The sequence below is a fragment of the Mustelus asterias genome, chromosome 8, assembly GCF_964213995.1.
Source record: "Mustelus asterias chromosome 8, sMusAst1.hap1.1, whole genome shotgun sequence".
Classification (NCBI taxonomy): Eukaryota; Metazoa; Chordata; class Chondrichthyes; order Carcharhiniformes; family Triakidae; genus Mustelus; species Mustelus asterias.
Window position 1 is genome coordinate 81,650,493 of NC_135808.1, and position 21,024 is coordinate 81,671,516.

The 21,024-nt window shown below is 41.4% G+C and overlaps 1 protein-coding gene across 6 annotated transcripts in view; it reads right to left on the reverse strand.

Moving 5' to 3' along the window:
• The window catches only part of odr4 (odr-4 GPCR localization factor homolog), a 97,813-nt gene that overhangs the window by 16,614 nt on the left and 60,175 nt on the right, over positions 1-21,024 (reverse strand). For all 6 annotated transcript variants that reach the window (XM_078218343.1, XM_078218344.1, XM_078218346.1 and 3 more), the window contains 2 exons: positions 10,396-10,581; positions 2,679-2,705 (listed from right to left, as the gene is read on the reverse strand). In XM_078218343.1, the coding sequence (XP_078074469.1) occupies positions 2,679-2,705; positions 10,396-10,581 (213 nt within the window). The remainder of the gene's footprint in view (positions 1-2,678; positions 2,706-10,395; positions 10,582-21,024) is intronic.

Sequence of the window (21,024 nt, forward strand, 5' to 3'; positions counted from 1 at the left end):
AACTGTGCGTTGATAAGCCCGAGTCCTGATGGACTTCATCCTCAGAGCTTAAAATAATTGACTAGTGAGATAATTGATGCTTTGATTTTAATTTTCAAAAATTCAGTAGACTTGATAATTATGGGAAAGGCAGAGGAATTCACTGCAATAGATAGCTTTCTGACTGTCAATATTGAAATTTATTATCTCAATTTGAAAATTATCTGCACTGCTGATACAATGCTTCCTGAGACTGTGCTTGGTGGCAGAATATTCAAATGCAGAAGGTACCAGCTAAGGCTAAGGATCTATACGAGTGGTGTAAAGCTGTAAAGCACCTGGCAATAACATGATTTATGCCTAAACACAATTAGGCATATTTAAGTACATGAACAAAAATCTGACATATAAACTATACTTTAAGCAAGCCCCAAATCTTTCAACTTTGACAACATCACTGATCAAGGTTCAAGTGACAATTTACAAAATATGTAAGAATGTGACGTTCACGAGGGGTCATAGGTTCAAGGTGAAGGGGGGGAGGTTTAACACAGATATCAGAAGGACATATTTCACACAGAGGGTCGTGGGGGCCTGGAATGTGTTGCCGGGCAAGGTGGTGGAGGCGGACACACTGGGAACGTTTAAGACTTATCTAGACAGCTATATGAACGGAGTGGGAATGGAGGGATACAAAAGAGTGGTCTAGTTTGGACCAGGGAGCGGCGCGGGCTAATTGTTCCTTGTTTCTCGTGGAAGTGGAAATGACTCGGGTTGGGAAGCATTTTCCGATCAGGGCCATTGTGATCTCCTGGACTCGTTTCGATCGCCTCAGGGGGTCGGAGAGGAATTTCCCAGATTTTTTTTTCCCCATATTGGCCCTGGGGTTTTTCACTCTGGGTTTTCGCCTCTCCCTGGAGATCACATGGTCTAAAAGGGGGGGGTGGGGGTGAGTTAATAGGTTGTAATGAACAAAGCATCGTAGCTGTGGGGGACAGCTCGGTGGATAGGATATTGGTATGTAGATAGGCTGGAAAATTGGGCGGAGATCCTGGATTCAGGATTCAATCCTGGACCGGGGAGCGGCGCGGGCTTGGAGGGCCGAAGGGCCTGTTCCTGTGCTGTATTGTTCTTTGTTCTTTGTGTCACAGAAAGCTTTAAGCTCCCACTTGGTATGAATGATGGGGAGCAAAATGAAAATTCCAAGTAACTTGTAAAGTGGGTTAGCACAATGACCTTAACTAAAGGCACAGTGTCAGTTAAAGGATTTGCCACTTTCTAAGGTTGCAATGACACTCTCTTCTTACATATCAGTATGTCACTGCAGCTAATGTTAATGTACGAAGATTAACGATCATAGAATTAATTGTGAGTCAATATTTACTTCAGGATTTGGAGCTCTACGTTTTCCAATTTTAGGTGTACTAGGGTTCTGCAATAATTTGAAACCAGTGGTGTTCAGAATAAAGTCTTGTGGCCATCTGTGCTCCACTTTCCCTTAGTTTACAGTCCAGAAAAATTTGTCATTTGTCAATCCTGATCCACTTGGCCCTTGGTTTCAGCAACATTTCTCCCTGGCTTTCCAGAGAAGTATCAAAATTTTATTAGAAAACAGGAGTATCCTAGCATACAGCAAGTGAAAGAGTGGTTTTAAATCACAGAGCTATTGACTCTAGTTTTATTTCCCTTCTTTCTCTTATGAGATGATTGATGCTAGCTCCCCAATTCACACCCTATCTTCTTTGTTTGATTAGATCCAGAAGTCTCACCATGGGAGAAATCACATTATCTTGTGGTATAGACTAGCTCCGAAGGGAAAACTTGTTTCATACTCTGATCTTTTCAAAATGTTATTGAATAGTATTGCCCATAAATGCAATATTACACCAGGTAAACATATGATATCATAAGAAAGATAGGACAGACTCACAAAGTAACATGAAAATACCAGCACCGCTGCAATAACTCTATTTTCTCAGAAGATTAAGGAAATTTGGCATGTCAGCTACGACTCTCACCAGCTTTTACAGATGTGCTGTTGAAAGCATTCTTTCTGGTTGTTATTACAGCTTGGTATGGCTCCTGCTCTGCCCAAGATCGCAAGAAACTACAAAAGGTCGTGAAAATAGCCCAATCCATCACGCAAACCAGCCTCCCATCCATTGACTCTGTCTACACTTGCCGCTGCCTTGGCAAAGCAGCCAGCATAATTAAGGCCTCCACGCAACCTGGACATTCTCTCTTCCACCTTCCTCCATTGGGAAAAAGATATAGAAGTCTGCGGTCACGTACCAACCGACACAAGAACAGCTTGTTCCCTGCTGCCATCAGACTTTTGAATGGACCTACCTTGCATTAAGTTGATCTTTACCCCCTAACTATATCCGTAACACTACATTCTACACTCTCGCGTTTCCTTCTCTATGAACAGTATGCTTTGTCTGTATAGTGTGCAAGAAACAATACTTTTCACTATATTGTCACATGTAACAATAATAAATCAAATCAAATCCTCAATATGAAGTCTTAATCTTAACAGTTCAAAGTTATAACCATTATGGTTACATTTTTCACCCATTGTTTCGAAATGCATAGACAATCTAGACATTTATCTCTTACATGAATCTCTCATTCTTCTCACTGTTTAATTATGGACCCATAGTCTCCCATTTGTTGAATCATATAGCCTCAAAACTTACCTTCGGCTCCTTTGGCCCCCATCTCTTCTGTAGTTGTTGCATCGAAGTATAAAATAAAATAAAAATGGAACAATGTTAGACAAGTGGATAGTAGAAAAGAAGCATATTCCTTATTCATGAACTTCAGCAAATTAAAATATTAAATTTACTTTAAATATATCACATGGAACTTTCAACTTTACTGAGGGTACAAAATGGATTTTCTGCCTGAATTTTCTTTCTTCAATGTGTGTCATGATTGACCAATCTGATATTGCATTTTATACCCTTGCTGAAAAAGTTCTGGTGAATATTTCTACAAACAATGAAAGTCAAGTTTAAGTCAAGCCAAGAAAGTCAAGTTGGAAAATTTTGTACGTCTATAAAGGATTAATAAAAGCATTTGCTCTTTTTGACATTTAATTTGAAGGTCCATTTATGCGCTCTGTGTAACTATTAAATAAATTGTTGAGACATCCCTGGAGAAAGTAAAATGGATAAGAAAAGCTATTTCCAATTTTAAGCTCAGGCCATCTGCCAAAGTACTTTTCCTCTGCTCACCATCTGAGGCAATTTCAACATTTAACCTATATCTCTTATGTACTTCAGCATGCACTGAATGGGATGTAATGCACCTGAAAGCTAATAAACTGCTCTTTTTGAAAAGGGTTTATAGCAGAAATACTATGGGATACCCATTGCATATGCTCCTTCAATAGGTAGAAACGCAGCAAAGGCGGAACTTTCCCTTCTGGGATTAAGTCCTGTGGCAGGGTGGGAATGGGGACCGAGCAATCTGGTTTCATTAACTATCCAATCAGAGGGTTTCCTGACATTTTTCGCGGCAAATTGGGCTGGATGGCAAGTGCCCAACCATCATATCCAGGTATCATATTTAAAAGATACCAGGATAGGTCAACTGGTTATGCTAAATTGTCCTTTAGTGTCTCAAGATTTATAGGTTAGATGGATTAGCCATGGGAAATGTGTGGATTCAGAGTGCCAGAACACAAGTTCAATAATGTCTCCCTGGGAGTCCTGTTTAACTAAGTGTAGGCCAGGAGGGATGTCCTCTACCCACCAAATGGGAGGAGGAGGCGGCTAAGCAGGGAGATGAACCATGCATGGCAGCAAGTCACCAGGGCAGTCAGTGCCCAGAGCCTCCAGTAGAGGACTGCCTTGCAATGCTGCAAAAGGATGAATTACCTTATTTGCGCCACCAAGGTGAGTGAAGCTTCAGTTACTCACACTCTCCTCAATGAGTGGTACAGGGGTCTTAGGCCTCAGTGAAAATGTGATAAGGCTATGCATCGTGGCCTCATTGCATCCCATCTGCTCTGCAGGTGGAGAGGCCACTGTGGACCCCTCACCCTTCCTCACAGAAAGCTCACTTGCTGTTGAGGCACTGCTAATGGCATGACTCTCTAAGCTTTCATCCTTATATCTGCTTGGCCCCATCACTTTGGAGGGTGCTAGCCCAGAGCTCTTCTGGACAACCTGCAGTGCATCAATCAGTTGACACTAAATCCAGTAGGCTATTTGTAAGACGGGAAGCATAGTCAATATATATGAAACCCAACTGCTCTCAGTTCCAACTTCTATTTGGTTCAGGCACAGTTAAGCCATAACAGAAAAGAGAACAAGATGGGGAAGAGGGGGGTCCTCCGCTTTTCAATCAGATCATAGCTGATCTCTTCATGGTCTTAAATCCAACTCCCTACCTGTTCCTATGTCCCTTTAACCTTTTTTTAAAAATCAGAAATATACCTAGTTCCTTTTTGAAACCATTTAATGATTCAGACTCCACCAGGCTATGAGGCCGAGTTCCACAAATTCACCATACTTGTGAGAAGTAGTACTGTTCATCATGGTCCAATTGGGATCAGAAGCCTGCAGTGTGCAGGGAACAGGCATTCGTGCATGATTTTCCCTGACTTGGCCAAATACTGGCCAGAGGAAAAGCTCACTATCCAATTATGGACAGTGTAATGGGCTTTTGATGCTGGAAAGCCATCAGGAGATTTTGGAGTTATGAATTGCAATCATAGATGCTACATTGTCTGTATCCTGCTTAATGACCAGGCAGCAATTGTTAGCCATTTTGCAATGTCTAATACTGGCCAATGCACCTTCTTCCACCTTCCCTATTGTTTCACTTCAAAAGTGACCTCATGAATTTTCACATAAAAGTCTTATCTTTATTTCTAAGTTTTGTGTTGTGGGAGCTGGTCAATGTTCAAGGTCTATATGAACAAAGGAGTTCTAACTTTAATGCTGCAGCTGAACAGGATCTGCTGTAAAAACCTTAAATTTTTACAAAACATGAATTTTATATTTGTAACCTGCAGATTCCATATGCAACCATATGGTTCCACACTCAAGACATTTCCTATGAGCAGGCGATCATGCAAGAATGCTTTGCTAACCCTGGGCATTGCTACTTTACTTGATAGTCTCCGTATATGAATAAACTTCAGCAAATAGGAAGCAAAATTTCAATGATAATAATCATTGTAACACAGAACAAGCTTTATATTTCATACGGACAAAAGTACATAAAGTTCTATCAAGACAGAAAACCATGAGTACATGCTACCTGTGCAATGCAGAATAGTTACAAGGCTACACAATTATTACAGAATAAAGTAGCATGAAGACCAAAACTGTTCAAGTTAAACCATATTTAACTGCATAGTTATCAATTTATCAAATGATGCAACTACATACATCTTTGGCCAATCATCTGATCATAAAGAATTAAAGAACCATGAAGGGGCGGCACGGTAGCACAGTGGTTAGCACTGCTGCTTCACAGCTCCAGGGACCCGAGTTCGATTCCCGGCTTGGGTCACTGTCTGTGTGGAGTTTGCACATTCTCCTCGTGTCTGCGTGGGTTTCCTCCGGGTGCTCCGGTTTCCTCCCACAGTCCAAAGATGTGCGGGTTAGGTTGATTGGCTATGCTAAAATTGCCCCTTAGTGTCCTGAGATGCGTAGATTAGAGGGATTAGCAGGTAAAATATGTAGGGATATGGGGATAGGGCCTGGGTGCGATTGTGGTCGGTGCAGACTCGATGGGCCGAATGGCCTCTTTCTGTACTGTAGGGATTCTATGATTCGAAGTAGAAATCCAAAATTGCATATATATATATCATACATCAAAGATCAGTAAAGATAAGGAAGCCAGTTGGACTTCTAGCTTGTTCTTCCTTAGAAATCTTGAAATGTCTCTCCTTTCCAGAATTTTAGATATTCTGCAAGATTTATTTTATGAACATGTCTTTCTCCAGTTCGTACCTTTGTCTGCCTTTTTACAGCCATTATTCAACTTTAAGTAATGCTCCAGGTCATTTTTCATTGCACTTGTCATGCATCTTTAATTGCTCTCTTCCCGTTTACTTCGTTCAAGGCGACAGATTCCTTATTTTACCTAACCTTATATCACAATTTGACATTTTGTTGTGCATCACTATCATTATCACTTCCAACAGAAGTATTCCCTTAGTTGACCAAGCTTTACCTTCCTGTTACAGCCAGAAACGAGATGTGGTTCCTGGATAACACAACATGGGAGACCAGTGGATCACAGAAAAGTTATGGCACTCATCGTGTCTGCGTCAGCCGAGAAAGAGAGGAATAAAGAAACTAGCTGCTCATTTTAATCCCACTTTCCAGCACCTGGTCCACAGCCTTGCAGGTTACAGCATTTCAGGTGCACATACAGGTACCTTTTAAATAAATTGAGCGTTTCAACCTGAACCACCAATTTGGGCAGTGAATTCCAAATGCCCACGACCCTCTAAGTCAGGGGTCTCCAAACTTTTCAGTACGAGGTCCACATCGTATATTTTACACATTTTCGGGGGCCAAAGAAAAAAAATTAGTTTTATAAATGAATGAATAAAAATGAATGAATAAGTTTTATTTGGATCATCTTTGTAATCAGCATATGATTCAGAACAAAAGAGAAATGTGACAATTACAAAGAAACAATGCCGTGCTTACACTGAGAAATGATATATAATGAGCAAAAATGTCAAACATTAGCAAATCCTCTGACAAAATAATCCATTACTTAACTGCAGATGAGAAAAGCAGGCTATTCATTCTTTAATTAATTTTATTTACTGAAATTTTACAAATGTTTACTTGAAATGAGAATTTGCCCAATTTTGTGGCACACAATAAGAAAAATAAACACGCCCCAAGAAAGAACTTCAGTAAAACAAAGCAAAGAAATTCAAAATAAACTTGAACCATTAATAAAGGTCAAACAAAAATAAATTCAGTCTGCACCTTTCTACACAATTCTGGCAATTGGAGTTTTCAATCGTAACCAACAAATCATGAAGTTTTGCACAAGATTAATGGGAATGATGGAACTGCTTTTTTAATTTCAAAATATTGCTGAACTGAGGTTTCAAGCTTGAGGAGCCAATTATTAGAATGGACTTCAAATGCTCATCAGATAAATTTGCGCGATATTTGGATTTGACATACTTCATTTTTGAAAATGTTTGTTCACACAGGTACCAAAAACTGATACAAATCCACATGCAAATCGCTTCAAATTTGGAAACTGCTCAGGCTGCAAAGATTTATAAAATTGGATCAGATTTCCTTCTTTATACTTGTCTTTCAGCATGTCATCTGATTGGAGATCAATAATTTCCCAATAACTTGGGAGTGTTTCAACATTGCATTTTGAAATGGATTTTGAAACAGCTTTATTTCATCTGTGTTTCCATCAAGATCAGAAAATCGTTCCTGAAATTGTTTTTGCAAGTCCTTAATGATTTCTGTTGCAAATGAAGAAGGAAATTCTGCTTCACTTTCTTCATGAAATTTTTCACAACATGGAAAATGAACCAAGTTATGAACTTTCAGCTGACCTTGAAATAGCATCAGTTTTGCCCTGAATGCTTTGACATGCGCAAATAGATCACAAATCAAATTTGTTTCGTCTTGCAACTTCAGATTCAATTGATTCATATGGCCTGTCACGTCTGCAAAAAATGCCAATTTCCAAAGCCAGTCAGTGTTTGATAAAAGTGGTTCGGGTCGATTCTTCTCTGTGAGAAAGGAATCAATTTCCTCTCTGAGCTGAAAGAACCGTGATAGAACCTTTCCACAACTAAGCCATCGAACTGCTGTATAATAAGGCAAGTCACCGAACTCAGAATCAGTTTCTTTCAGAAAATCACGAAACTGGCGAAGATTAAGCCCGTGAGGTCGAATGAAATTCACTGTTGAAACAACAGGTTTCAGAACGCAAGACATATCCACATATTTTCCGCACAATGCTTGTTGATGGATAATGCAATGCAGAAACATGGGCTTTGAGAATCCACCAACCTCACAAGCTTTTGTGATTTGTCCAACCAAACCTTTCGTCACCCCAGACATGTTCTTTCCTCCATCAATTGTCACGCATTGCAGTTTATTCCACTCCAGGTTATATTCTAACACAGTTTTTTGCAATTCTTTGAAGATGTCTTCTCCAGTTACTGTGCTTTGCATGGTATGCACTGATGCTAATTCTTGTGTCACATTAAATCCATTGTCGACGCCACGGATGAATACTAGGAGTTGTGATGTGTCACACACATCAGTCAATTCATCAAGTGCGAGAGAATACAACTGAAAATTTCTTGCTTTGTCTGCAATTTGATGAAATATATTGCTTCCTATATCCTCAATTCTACAAGCAACAGTATTTGGTGCAAGACTGATGATTTTGAACAGATTTGCTTCTGGGCATAACTCTTCCACTGCTTCCATTATACACTCTTTGATGAGATCTCCATCGGTGAATGGCTTTCCTCTTTTAGCCAACACATAAGCTAGTTTGTAACTGGCCCTGGTTAAAGCTTCATTTTCAGTTATCTTCTGCGTAAAAAAAGCTTGTTGGGAAAGCAACCTGCGTTGCATTGATTCAAATTTTTCCGAACGCTGTGTTCCTGTGAATTGGGAATAACTTGGTTCATGTTTGGTCTCATAGTGCCGACGTACATTGTACTCCTTCAAAACTGCAACAGTTTCGTTGCATATGACACACAAGGCTTTATCACCTGCTTGTACAAAGAAGTACTTTACACCCCATTCTTCATTAAACCGGCGGCACTCACTGTCCACTTTTCTTTTCTTTTTTCCTTCCATAACTGAATTGGTCTGAATTGCCGCCATCATTGTCATTGTTCTCGCTCATTTCAGACAGATGGAGCTTACGGATTGGATAAAGCAGCTGTCACTCAGTCAGTGCAGAGTGGCAATTGGATAACAGATGTCTCAATTGCTGATTCATTTAATGAACTGTCAGTCACAGGACGGCAGCTCTGATTGGACAATAGGCCGGTAAAGAGGGTGGGGATTCCCATGGGTCCATCAGACACTGCGCGGAGCGGCAGCAAATGTCCGGCCTGTGGCTTCTGTCCCCGCGTCTGGATCCTGAGTCAGCGGCGGGGTTCCGGACGCGGGAGTGTTTTCGGCAGCGGGAATCCCGTCCCGCCCCACTGGCTGTGGGCCGGATGTGGCCCGCGGGCCGTAGTTTGGAGACCCCTGCTCTAAGTGAATAGACTTTTCCTCATATCCTCGCTAATCCTTCTACTAATCAACTTAAATCCATACCTCCTGGTACTTGCTTTGACATGCTAGATCTTTCCTGCTTACTTTATCTAGGTTGCTCAATTTTGAATATCTCAATTAAGTCACCCCTCCTGTGATGCAATCTAATCTTTCCTCATGGCTGCAATTTTGAAGTCTGGGCAACATTCTTGTAAATCTCCTCTGTATTTTCTCCAGAGCAATTATGTCCTTCTTGTAATGTGGTGACCAGAACTGCGCACAAAATTCCAGCTCTGGTCAAACGTGCGCTTATACAGTTCCTGAAATACATTCCTGCTTTTGTGTTCAATACCTCGTCTAACAAAGGAAAGTATTCCATATGCTTTCTTTACCATCTTATCCACCTGTCCTGGCATCTTTCGGGACCTCTGGACATGCACTCCAAGGTCTCTCACCTCCTCTACCCCTCTCAATGTCCTTCTATTTAATGTGTATTCCCTAGCTTTGTGTGCTCTCCCTAACTCAAATTCCATTTGTTACTTTCCTGCCACTTGGGGTGCAACAAATATGTGTTCAATATCCATTAATGTTTTTGTAATCTTGATGGATGTTTAAACGTGACTGCACCGTCATTACAGCAATCCACTGAAATTCCTATCTGACATTCACCTCAAAATTTCTTGGCTATATTTCTTACCTTATCTATGCTAATATGGACAAATTGCTCGAGGATAAGACATCTGCAAAAGCCTTTTAAAATCAATTTGACAAGATGCTTACACGAAAAAATAAAGTTGCAGTGTTCCCATAAGAAGCTCCGAACACGTCTACAGAAAGCTGAATTAATACTAACTGAAGTATAGTTCCTGTTAGCAGAATTTTTTTGTTATTAAGCTTTATAACATGTATCTATCTTTGCAAATTTGTTAACCATTACTTAATTTCCGACTGCTCAAATATAACAAAGGAGGCATCACTATTATCATTTAATCCATTCAACCAGCTCAAAAAATAAACTTAAGTGGATCTCTATTTCAGAGCCTTAACAAGCATTTTTAATATAGACACATGCAGCAATGTAATTGCAAGTGAACAGACTGTTAGAATCATAATCACCTCAATTTTAAAGGAATACAGTTTGCCAGCATTTACATGGTAAAGGTGTGCAAATACTCACCCAACATGGTTTCTTCTGCTCTATCCAACTGTGCTGGGTTTAGGTCATAATCCAACAATTCCTTATAACGTTCTTCCTGCTCCTTATTTCCCTCATCTGCAAACCCGTAATCACAAAAAGCAACACCGGAAGGCAAGATTGAGGCAAATATCCTGTGTGGAGCTTTGAGGCTTGAAGAATCGCCCTCTGGTGAGGAACATAACACAAAACTAATTTTTAAATGAGACATGTATGTTGTACTTTACCACAGACAATGCCTAAACCAATGAAGCAATGTTCATAACATAATGGATGCTAAATAACACCAGTTCAGCAAGAATGCAAATTTCTATGTTCCAAATTACACTGTAACAGTTTGATGACAAAGATATAGATAGATAGATTGGCAGGAGGGGGTATAGACAGTGATGTGAGAGAGAAGAGAGAAATTTTTTGTATTCTTTGTAGCTGAGGTCAGCATTACCTTATCTCTATTTTCTAGTCCTCGCAAGCAAAGAGGACACAGAATACAAGTGAGAGGGCTCTCAGTGGAGGAGGGTGCCCTTGCTTATCATCATTACAGCTATGGAGGAGGTGGGATTGATAGTCCAAGGATGATGCCACATGAGAGAGATGGATACCTGGAGGTGAAGGTGAAAAAATATTGAATTCTGTAATTGAAGGGATGGAGTGCACTGGCCAAACTTATGAAGAGTCATGTGAGACAGCAAAAGGAGTAGATGCAGGAACAATGCACTGACATGCACAAAATACATGCAATGCTCTGGAGCATTGACTGGTCAGCGGCTCTGATGTTGCAAAGAAGCATGGAGTAACATGCCTGTTGCACCCCAGATGGTGGTCCCCTACTGCAATCCAGAGTGCTATCTAAAGGCTGAGGCAGTCACCAATGAGGGTGGGGTGCCAACCCTCACATAGCACGATCATCCTCATTAGCTTCCTTGACCACTGCTTAATTGATGCCAGCAGCAATCTCTGGAGATTTCTGCACTGGCACCTCTCCATGATGATGACAACTGCTACATGCATCACAGCCGGAAGCAGACACAAGCTTGCATTTCGTAGAGTCATAGAGGTTTACAACATAGAAGCAGCCTCATCTGAGGCATCATGTGGAAGTGGCTGAGACAGAAAGCCACTGCGTTGGTCAGTGCACTTGTAAATGTACACTTTGTAATGTATTAATAACACTGGAAATGCTGAGCCATGCTCCCTATATGTAAGCTTGATTCTTTAACATGACTGCAAATGAAGGAAGAAATGCTGAAGGGAAGCCCTAGTCTTTGAACGGTAAAACCATGCAACATCCATTGGTGGCTGGAATGGATCTATTGTCTTGATGCACCTGTACAGGGCATTGGTGAGGCCGCAGCTGGAATACTGTGTGCAGTATTGGTCCCCTTATATGAGGAGGGATATATTGGCATTGGAGGGAGTGCAGAGAAGGTTCACCAGGTTGATACCGGAGATGAGGGGTTTGGATTATGAGGAGAGGCTGAGGAGATTGGGTTTGTACTCGTTGGAGTTTAGAAGGATGAGGGGGGGATCTTATGGAGACTTATAAGATAATGTGGGGGCTGGATAGGGTGGAGGCGGAGAGATTCTTTCCACTTAGTAAGGAAGTTAAAACTAGAGGACACAGCCTCAAAATAAAGCGGGGTCAGTTTAAGACAGAGTTGAGGAGGAACTTCTTCTTCCAGAGGGTGGTGAATCTCTGGAATTCTCTGCCCACTGAGGTGGTGGAGGCTACCTCGCTGAATATGTTTAAAGCGCGGATGGATGGATTCCTGATCGGTAAGGGAATTAAGGGTTATGGGGATCAGGCGGGTAAGTGGTACTGATCCACGTCAGATCAGCCATGATCTTATTGAATGGCGGGGCAGGCTCGAGGGGCTAGATGGCCTACTCATGCTCCTATTTCTTATGTTCTTATTTAAAGCTATATTTTTAAATTGATGTGTTCTGAAAGGGAGATCAAAATGAGTGTCAGAGAACATGGTGCTGCTGGATGAATCACACTCGGGAGAAATGTGCCTGGATCAGATGTTCATTAGCATTTCTTTCATCCTGATCAGAACTTTGACTCCTGAGCTGGCTCCAGCCAACTTCCTGTACAGCTTGAGTGCCGTTCTGTTTTGCATCTTTCTCCTCCACCTCTGAAGAAGTGGGTTGATTTAATGCTTAATCTTCTTTCAGGCCCAGCTCCCTGGACAGCCATGCTATGGAGAGCACAGCGGACCACCACAATGCAGATGATCCTTGCAGCAAGTCGCCACCCAACCGGGCCAGACACTAGAACTGCATCTTCAGAAGCCTGATGACCTGCATATTGGGGATCCTTGTATGCAGTTGGCTTTGGTAGTAGCACCTCTGTTTAGGGGGTCCCGTAAAGAGGTCAATAGCTATCTCTCGTCCTTGTCTGAGAATTCATCCACTGAATTTTGGTAGTGACATAAAGACCTGCAAAACCTTGGACTGTTGGAGGATGAGGAAAGCTATATAATGCATAGGAACAGGAGCAGGCCATTCAGCCCCTTGAGCATGTTCCACCATTCATTTTGGACATGGCTGATCTGTATCTTACCTTCACCTATCTGCCTTGGTTTCTTAACTCTTCATCTACCTGCCTTGGTACCATAACTCTTAATACCCTTACTGAACAAACATTCATTAATTTCAGTTTTAAAATTTTTATTCAACTCTGATCCTCAAACTTTATTCAGGGAGAGAGTTCGAGATTGCCACTACCCTTTGTATGAAGTTTATTATTTTATAACAGTAAAAAGGAAAAGAAAATTATGATGGTGTTCCAATTTCAACCATAACTTTCCATCAAAGCACAAAGTACAAGATTTTAAACTTAAATGTAAAACTGATAACTGCAGCTGCCAGGTTAGTGAGTACACACGTGCATAAAGATGTTGCTTTGGTTGTGTATCAGTTGAAGGTTTAGGGAATGGAAGCCCTTCTTGTTGATGAATCTCACTGGTTGCTCATTTGGCACCCTGATGGTCACATGGGTGCAAGTGATGAGATCCTGCACCTGTGGGAATCCAGCGATGGAGCCACATTCTACTGTCTTTGTGCTTGTAAGGTCTAATTTGTTTGAAATTGTATGAGTTTCCCAGCTCTCTCAAACAGGGTGAGATGCAATGCTTGAGAGAAGCCACCAAGGTCAGCTGCTGATCCTGAGAGTGAGCCAGAGATGAAAAAGTTCAAGGCACAGTGACTGAAACAGTGACTGGCATGGCACTGTAGGCAGTGTTGAGAGATTTGAGTTTTCCCTTAATCCGAGCATAAATTTCAATGCTTAAGGGACCTGCCGCTGTTGATCCCAATTCTTGCAAGCTCACAACCCTCCCAGTGACAGAGCACACACAAGCCAGTTGCATTACTAACTTTGTTCGCATGATGGTGTCTGTGTGTCAATTGCTGTGTGGCCAAATTCCCCATCAGCTCGATTTTCAAGTTTGCTAATGCCACCACCGTAGTGGGTCGGATCTCAAATAAAGATGAAGCGGAGTACAGGAAAGAGATAGAGAATCTGGTGAACTGGTGCGATGACAATAATCTCTCCGTCAATGTCAATGAAATGAAGGAGACACTCATCGACTTCAGGAAATGTAGTGGAGGACATGCCCATGTCTACATCAACGGGGACAAAGTGCAAATGGTCGAGAGCTTCAAATTTTTAGGTGTCCAGATCACCAACAACCTGTCCTGGACTGCCATGCCGACGCTATAGTTAAGAAAGCCCACCGACCCCTCCACTTTCTCAGGAGGCTAAGGAAATTTGGCATATCTGCTGTGACTCTCACCAACCTTTACAGATGCATCATAGAAAGCATTATTTCTGGTTGTATCACAGCTTGGTATGGCTCCTGCTCTGCCCAAGACTGCAAGAAACTACAAAAGGCTGTGAACAAAGCCTAGTCCAACACGCAAATCAGCCTCCCATCCATTGACTCTGTCTACACTTCCCGCTGCCTTGGCAAAGCAGCCAGCATAATTAAGAACCCCACGCACCCCGGACATTTTCGCTTCCACCTTCTTCCATTGGGACAAAGATACAAAAGTCCGAGGACATGTACCAAACGACTCAAGAACTGCTTCTTCTCTGCTGCCACCAGACTTTTGAATGGACCTACCTCATATTAAGCTGATCTTTCTCTACATCCTAGCTATGACTGTAGCATACATTCTGCACTTTCTCCTTTCCTTCTCTATGTACGCTTTGTATGCTTTGTCTGTATAGTGCGCAAGAAACAATATTTTTCACTTTATGCTAATACATGTGACAATAATAAATCAAATCTAAATCTAAATGATATCTCTCAGCCATGCACCGTTTCTAATTGAATGGCATGGCCATGACCGGCTTCCCACCGTGTTGCTGTCTCTGTCCACTGGGCTGCTTTGGATCATTATGGAATCTTTGGTTCCCCAAAACAATTCCAAACTGGCCCGAGGTGATCTGACAACAAGTGGCCATCAATCTGAATCAGGGAGATTTCTGGGGTCCACCTTGCCTATTCTGAGCAAAATCACTGACTCAGAACGGTGACTGCAAGTTGGCAGCATGGCTGGCAGCACTAAACTAAATGCCTGCCCATCTTTGTTCTTGTTCCCAAATCAGGGTAAAAATTCATCCCTTGGATGAATTTAGGATCCCTTCCCTTTTCAGAGACTCAGTATTCATTTTGCAGGCACCAAAAATTTCCAAGTGCAGTTATTCCAGAGCCTTGTAAAGCCCAAGTATAGTGGTCTTTATTTTGTACACAATGGTTGTAATTATACAAACTGAAATCTTACATGTTTTCCCTACAGCCACTTCACACTGTTTGGGCATGTTTAACTAGTGAATATGCAAGTTGGCATTGGAGCAGACAGATCAGGAAAATCAACAGATGGCTAAAGGGTTGATCTGGGAAAAAGGGGTTCCTTTTCATGAGACACTGGCACCAATTCTAGGACAGAAAGGAACAGTACTAATGGGATGGGTTCCACCTGAACTTGGATGGGATTTGTGGCTGAAAGGGTAAATAGGGAAGTGACAAAGCCTTTGGGGGCAGTAAGCGAGAGGATTCTATAAGAAATAGAAGCAGTTTAAGTGGAAACAGAAGAGGGCAGACCCCTTCTACATAGTAGGGATTCTATGGAAGTTACACCTTGGTAGTAAATGGAGAATGGAGGGCACACAAATGGAGGAACTGCAGAGTGGATGTCGGTACTCTTGTGCATGTTGTATAAAATTTACATACGTAGAGCAGAGTATCAACAAACTAATGTCCACTAATGTCAGAGGTAATATGGAGATCGAGTCCAGGAGGAATTTGAAGGGTACATTATTGAGAATATAATGTTACAGGTATGCCTATGGCAAATGGACGACCAAGAACATGTGGAGAATTATTGTGGAGTAGTGCAGGTTGACCCTGCAGGGATGAAAGTGGCCTATATGATTAGTATTAGCAATACACACCATGTCCACTACTGCAGCAGAGGAATGTAATGGAGTCAACAACAATGAAAATCAGGCCAAAAAGATAAACTTTTCCTCCTTATCTTTCTGCAACCTTTGACACGGTTGACCACACCACCCTCTTCCAGCACCTCTCCATTATCATCCAATTGAGTTGGTCTGTTCTCACGTTGTTCAGTTGTTATCTGATCAGAGCCAGATAAATACTTACTCTTCCAGCTCTTGTACCATTACCTCTCATGTCCCCAAAGATCTATCCTTGGTTCTTTCCCATTTCTCATCTACATGTAGGGCTTTGACTTTCATGTGTAAGGTGACAGCACACAGCTCTACCTCATCACCATCTCTTGATTACTCCTCCATTGCTAAATTATCAGACTGCTCATCTGTGAACCAGTACTGGATGTGCAGAAATGTCCTCTGATTAAGTACTGGGATCAGTGAAGTCATTGTGAGAGGAGAGGTGAGAGTGACTGCCCTTGACATCAAGGCAGCATTCAACTGGGTCTGGCATCAAGGATTCCTAGCAAAACTGCAATCAATGGAAATCAGAGGGAAAATTCTCTGCTAGTTGGAGTCATACCTTGCACAAAGAAAGATGGTTGTGGTTGTTAGAGATCCATCATCTCAGTTTCACGACATCACTATAGGACATCACTCCAACCAGTCGACCACAATCAAGAAAGTCGATCCTAGTCTTCAACAGTCAATCTTAACATTTAAAAAGTATAAAAGAGAGTGGGAAAAGCCCAGATTCTGTGGCGGTCATGGGTTACAATGCAGAGTGCTGCAGAGTTAAAAGAAAATGAGCTAAATGTCGGCACACAGACCAATCAGAAATTCATTATGTTTAAATGAACTAAATGTCCACCAATGAACTGCTGCGGCCATTGTCCAGTTGTCAGCTCATTGCCTGAAACTTAGAATAAACTGGGCCTTTCATTTTTCATGTTGCTAAGATTAATTTTCTAAAGCCAAAATGACAAGTGAGGAGCCAGTGACATCCAAGAGGGCAAAAACCTACCATTTCCAGCAAGAATGGGAAAGTGAATTTCTTTTAACAAGTTAATCAAAGACAAGAGCATTTGTCACTAGAGTGTAGCAGAGTAAAAGAGGTAACTTGGAATGGCATCACAAGACAATACATGTAAAATTAAAAGAAAATTTCCCTTTAAACAGCGTGATTCATGCAAAAAAGGTTGGGTAGTTAAAAGAAATTTTGAAAGCTCAGCAGTCACTAAGGGCAAGGATAGCCCAGAGGTGTCTTTTCGCATTAGCCATCCGCTGGTGAAACATAAGAAACCCAATAGCAAAGTCATCAAGGAGACTCTGACGGTTGCTGCCGACACCTTGTTCAAAGACTTGAAAAACAAAAACAAAATTACATCAGCCATCAAGAGCATGCTGCTTGGTGCTTTAACAGTCAGAAGGATGGAACTGTTGTCTGAGGATGTGCCTCAGCAAATACCACAAGACTTATCAAGCAACATGTGAATGTTACTCACTGTAGTTTGATGAATCGGTAGATATGGTGGATACGGCCTAACTGATTGTTTTCTTTTGCATGGCATTCAAAGACTCAACAACAAAGGAGGACTTTCTCAGTCTTTTGCCACTCAAAGAGAAGACAAGAGGTGAGTATGTCTACAACAAATTCAGAAGGTACATGACCGAGAAAAACATTACAATCAAGGAACTGGTTTCAATCACAATGAATGGTGCACTGTCAATGCTGGGTGTCAATGCAGGCTTTGTTGCACTTTGCAGAAATGATCCTGAATTCTCCTCCTTTGTCAATTACCACTGTGTTACCCACCAACTGGCGCTGGTGAGCAAGGTTACTGACTTTTCTCATGTAATGACAATTTTTGTCAAGATCATCAACTCAATTCATGCCAAAGCTCTGCAACAATGCTTGTTCAAATCGTGACTTGATGAGCTTGAGGCCATCTATGGTGAGCTAATTCCTCAGGCAGATGTAAGGTGATTAAATCAAGGAAAAGTCCTCCAGAGATTTTTAGATCTGCTCCCTGAAATTGTCACCTTTCTTAAATCAAGAAATGAGGCGTACAGTGAGCTGCCAAATAAATGTGTAGTTGCTCAACTTCGCATTTCTTACAGACATTAGTGCAAAATTGAATCACAAACTGAAGGGGAGGAACAGAGACTTGTCACACATGATCAGTGCAGTGAATGCGTTCAAGTGAAAACTGGGCCTGTGATCCTCCCAGTTAAACAGCAAAATTACTGAGCACTTTCCAAATCTGGAGAAAATTCAACAACAGGTCAAACAGAAAGTGTTCCACCCAAACAAATTCTGTGACCACCTGAACAAATTGAAAAAGGAATTCAACAGACAATTTCTGGAGGTAGACAAATGGAACAAATCATTATATTTGTCTCAATTCCTCTTCTTCAAGTGGTCATTGGAGAACTGATAGCAAAATTACAGCAGGTATTTGAACAAAGCTGTAGACTTGACGTAGAATTCATCACCATGCAAAATGAAAACTAGGTCAAAGGACAAAGATTGTTGGGGACTTGTAAACAGGGAAGTACCTTCTTCTGACATCTTGCGCACTCAAGGTGAAGGCCTACTTTGGTTCCACATACCTCTGACTTTTTCCCAGATGAAAATAATCAAGTCCACTTAACACACAGATGCCCATCTGATGGGCTGTTTGAGACTGGCCATCTCAAACTACAACTCAGACTTCACAGCATTCACAGATTGTGTGCAAGTAGAAGTGTCACACGAAGAATAGTTGAGTATTATGCACAACATACATTTTTGGGGATTATAGTAAAGTCAAATATTTAAGGGTAGATCTTGTGCTGCATTTAGATTCTAAAAGTGATCGTGTGTTCAAAAAGGTTAGAGATCACTGCTGCAGGAGTTACTCAGGATAGTATCCTGGCCCAACCATCTTCAGCTGCTTCACCAATGACCTTCATTCCATCATAAGGTAAGAAGTGGGGATGTTTGCTGATGACTGCAGAGTATTCAGCACCCTTCGCGACTTTCAGATATTGAAGCAGTCCACGCCTAAATGCAGCAAGACCTAGACAATATCAAGGCTTTGGCATGTAACATTTGACTCACACAAGTGCCAAGTAATAACCATCTTCATCAACAAAGGAGAATTTAACCATTGTCCCATGACATTCAATGGAATTACCAACCAAAAATCCCTCACTACCAACATCCTGAAATTACCATTGACCAGAAAAGGAACTGGAGTATGTGACTACAAGAGCAGTTCAGAGGCTTGGAATCCTGTAGTGAGTAACTCATCTCCCCAAAGCCTACCCAGCATCTAAAGACACAAGTCAGGAGTGTGATGGAATACTCACCATTTTCCTGTGCCAATCCAATAACACTAAAAAAACTGACATCAATAAGGACAAGCAGCCTGCTGTATTAGTACCCCACCCACAGGCAATTATTTCCTTCACCACCAGTGCTCAGTGGCAGCAGGAACTTACTAAGCCTCCTTAGACAGCACCTTGCAAACTCACGACTACTACCATCGAGAAGGACAAATACAGCAGATACATGGGAACACCACCACCTGGAGGTTCACCTCTGAGCCATTCACCATCCTGACTCAGAAATATATCGCCCTTCCTTCACTGTCACTGGATCAAAATCCTGGAACTCCCTCCCTACCAGCACTGTGGGTGTATCTACACCACATGGACTGCAGCAGTTCAAGTAGACAGCTGATCAACACCTTCTCAAGGGCAATTAGGGATAGGCAATAAATACCAGGCTCGCCAGTGACTCCCACATCCCATGAATTAAAAAAAATATTGTTTGCAGTACTCGTTCCAAATACTATTCCCTATGCACTCACTCCTTTCCTCTCCCTAGTAACAATCTGAAATTAAACTAGTTTGTTTGCAATCTTGGTGTCACAATGGTACTATGGTGAGCTATTGACTTCATATTTACACCATCACTAAGAGCACTAATTTCTACGTCCGTAACACTGGTTGATTTTCCCTGTTTCAGCTCACAGGCTGCTCAAATCCTCATCCACACCTCATTATCTAGAGATCCAACTGTTCCAACGCACACTTGGCAGCCCCACCACCGTCTCCCGCAAGCATAGGTAAATACGTGTTTTTATATTGTGAGTAGTATTGTAAATAAAATCATGTTTAAAAACATCTGTATATACTTTATATGATTTTTAAATTTTGTTTTACTCCATCCTTAAGCCAATGTTCAGAATGGACTGGGCAAACCCAAATCCATTTCTTGATTGCTCCTGAAACTAAATTCAAAATCCAATTTAATGCAATTCAAGGTCCCTATAAGAGAGACAAACAAGATCCAAGCTGACAAGATAAAGCATTACACCCCATCTTGTGCTTGCTCTTAGCCAAAAGGCCGAGAAGTGATATACTTTATATGGTTTACTTTTTGCAAATTATCTAGATTCATCTAACTGCATTTCCAGCAAGTGCACCTTTGGGGCTATGCGATTCTTGTTTTTTTTCTGGTTAGACTAGTGTCTGATGCATACTAAGTCCTATGTTTAAGAGTTCCAAATCACCTGCTAAGAAATTCAGAAGTAAAATACTGCAGATGCTGGAAATCTAAAATAAAAACAGGAAATGCTTGAAATGTTCAATAGGTCAGACAGCATTTGTGGAGAGAAAAAAGCAGCACTAACGTTTCAAGTTGATGACTCTTTCATCAGAACAATTCTTACAAAAGGTCATCAGCCTGAAATGTTTGGTCAATTTCTCTCTGCTGATGCTGCAAATGTGCTGAGCATTCCCTCTTCTTATTGCAGAAACCTTCAAAGTTTGAGCTTTTGCTTGCTTGAAATACAGCAGACAATTTCTCCCAGTAAAGATACACAACACTCATATGAATTTGGAGAGCATACGAACTGCTTGGCAATATCTAAGCTGTACAGACCGACTAGAGATGAATTATCTAGAATAGCATAATTTACCACACATTGATGGTAAACTTCTCATTGCTTGGTAAGCTGTGGCTGTCTTAGCTGTTGGGACACTGACTTGCAGAGTTATTTTGAACTAGATGCATAGTAACCATATGACATCCAGTAACCATATGACATCCTCCAAGCCTTTCATTAATGAGTCAGGGAATATTCCAGAGCTAGTTC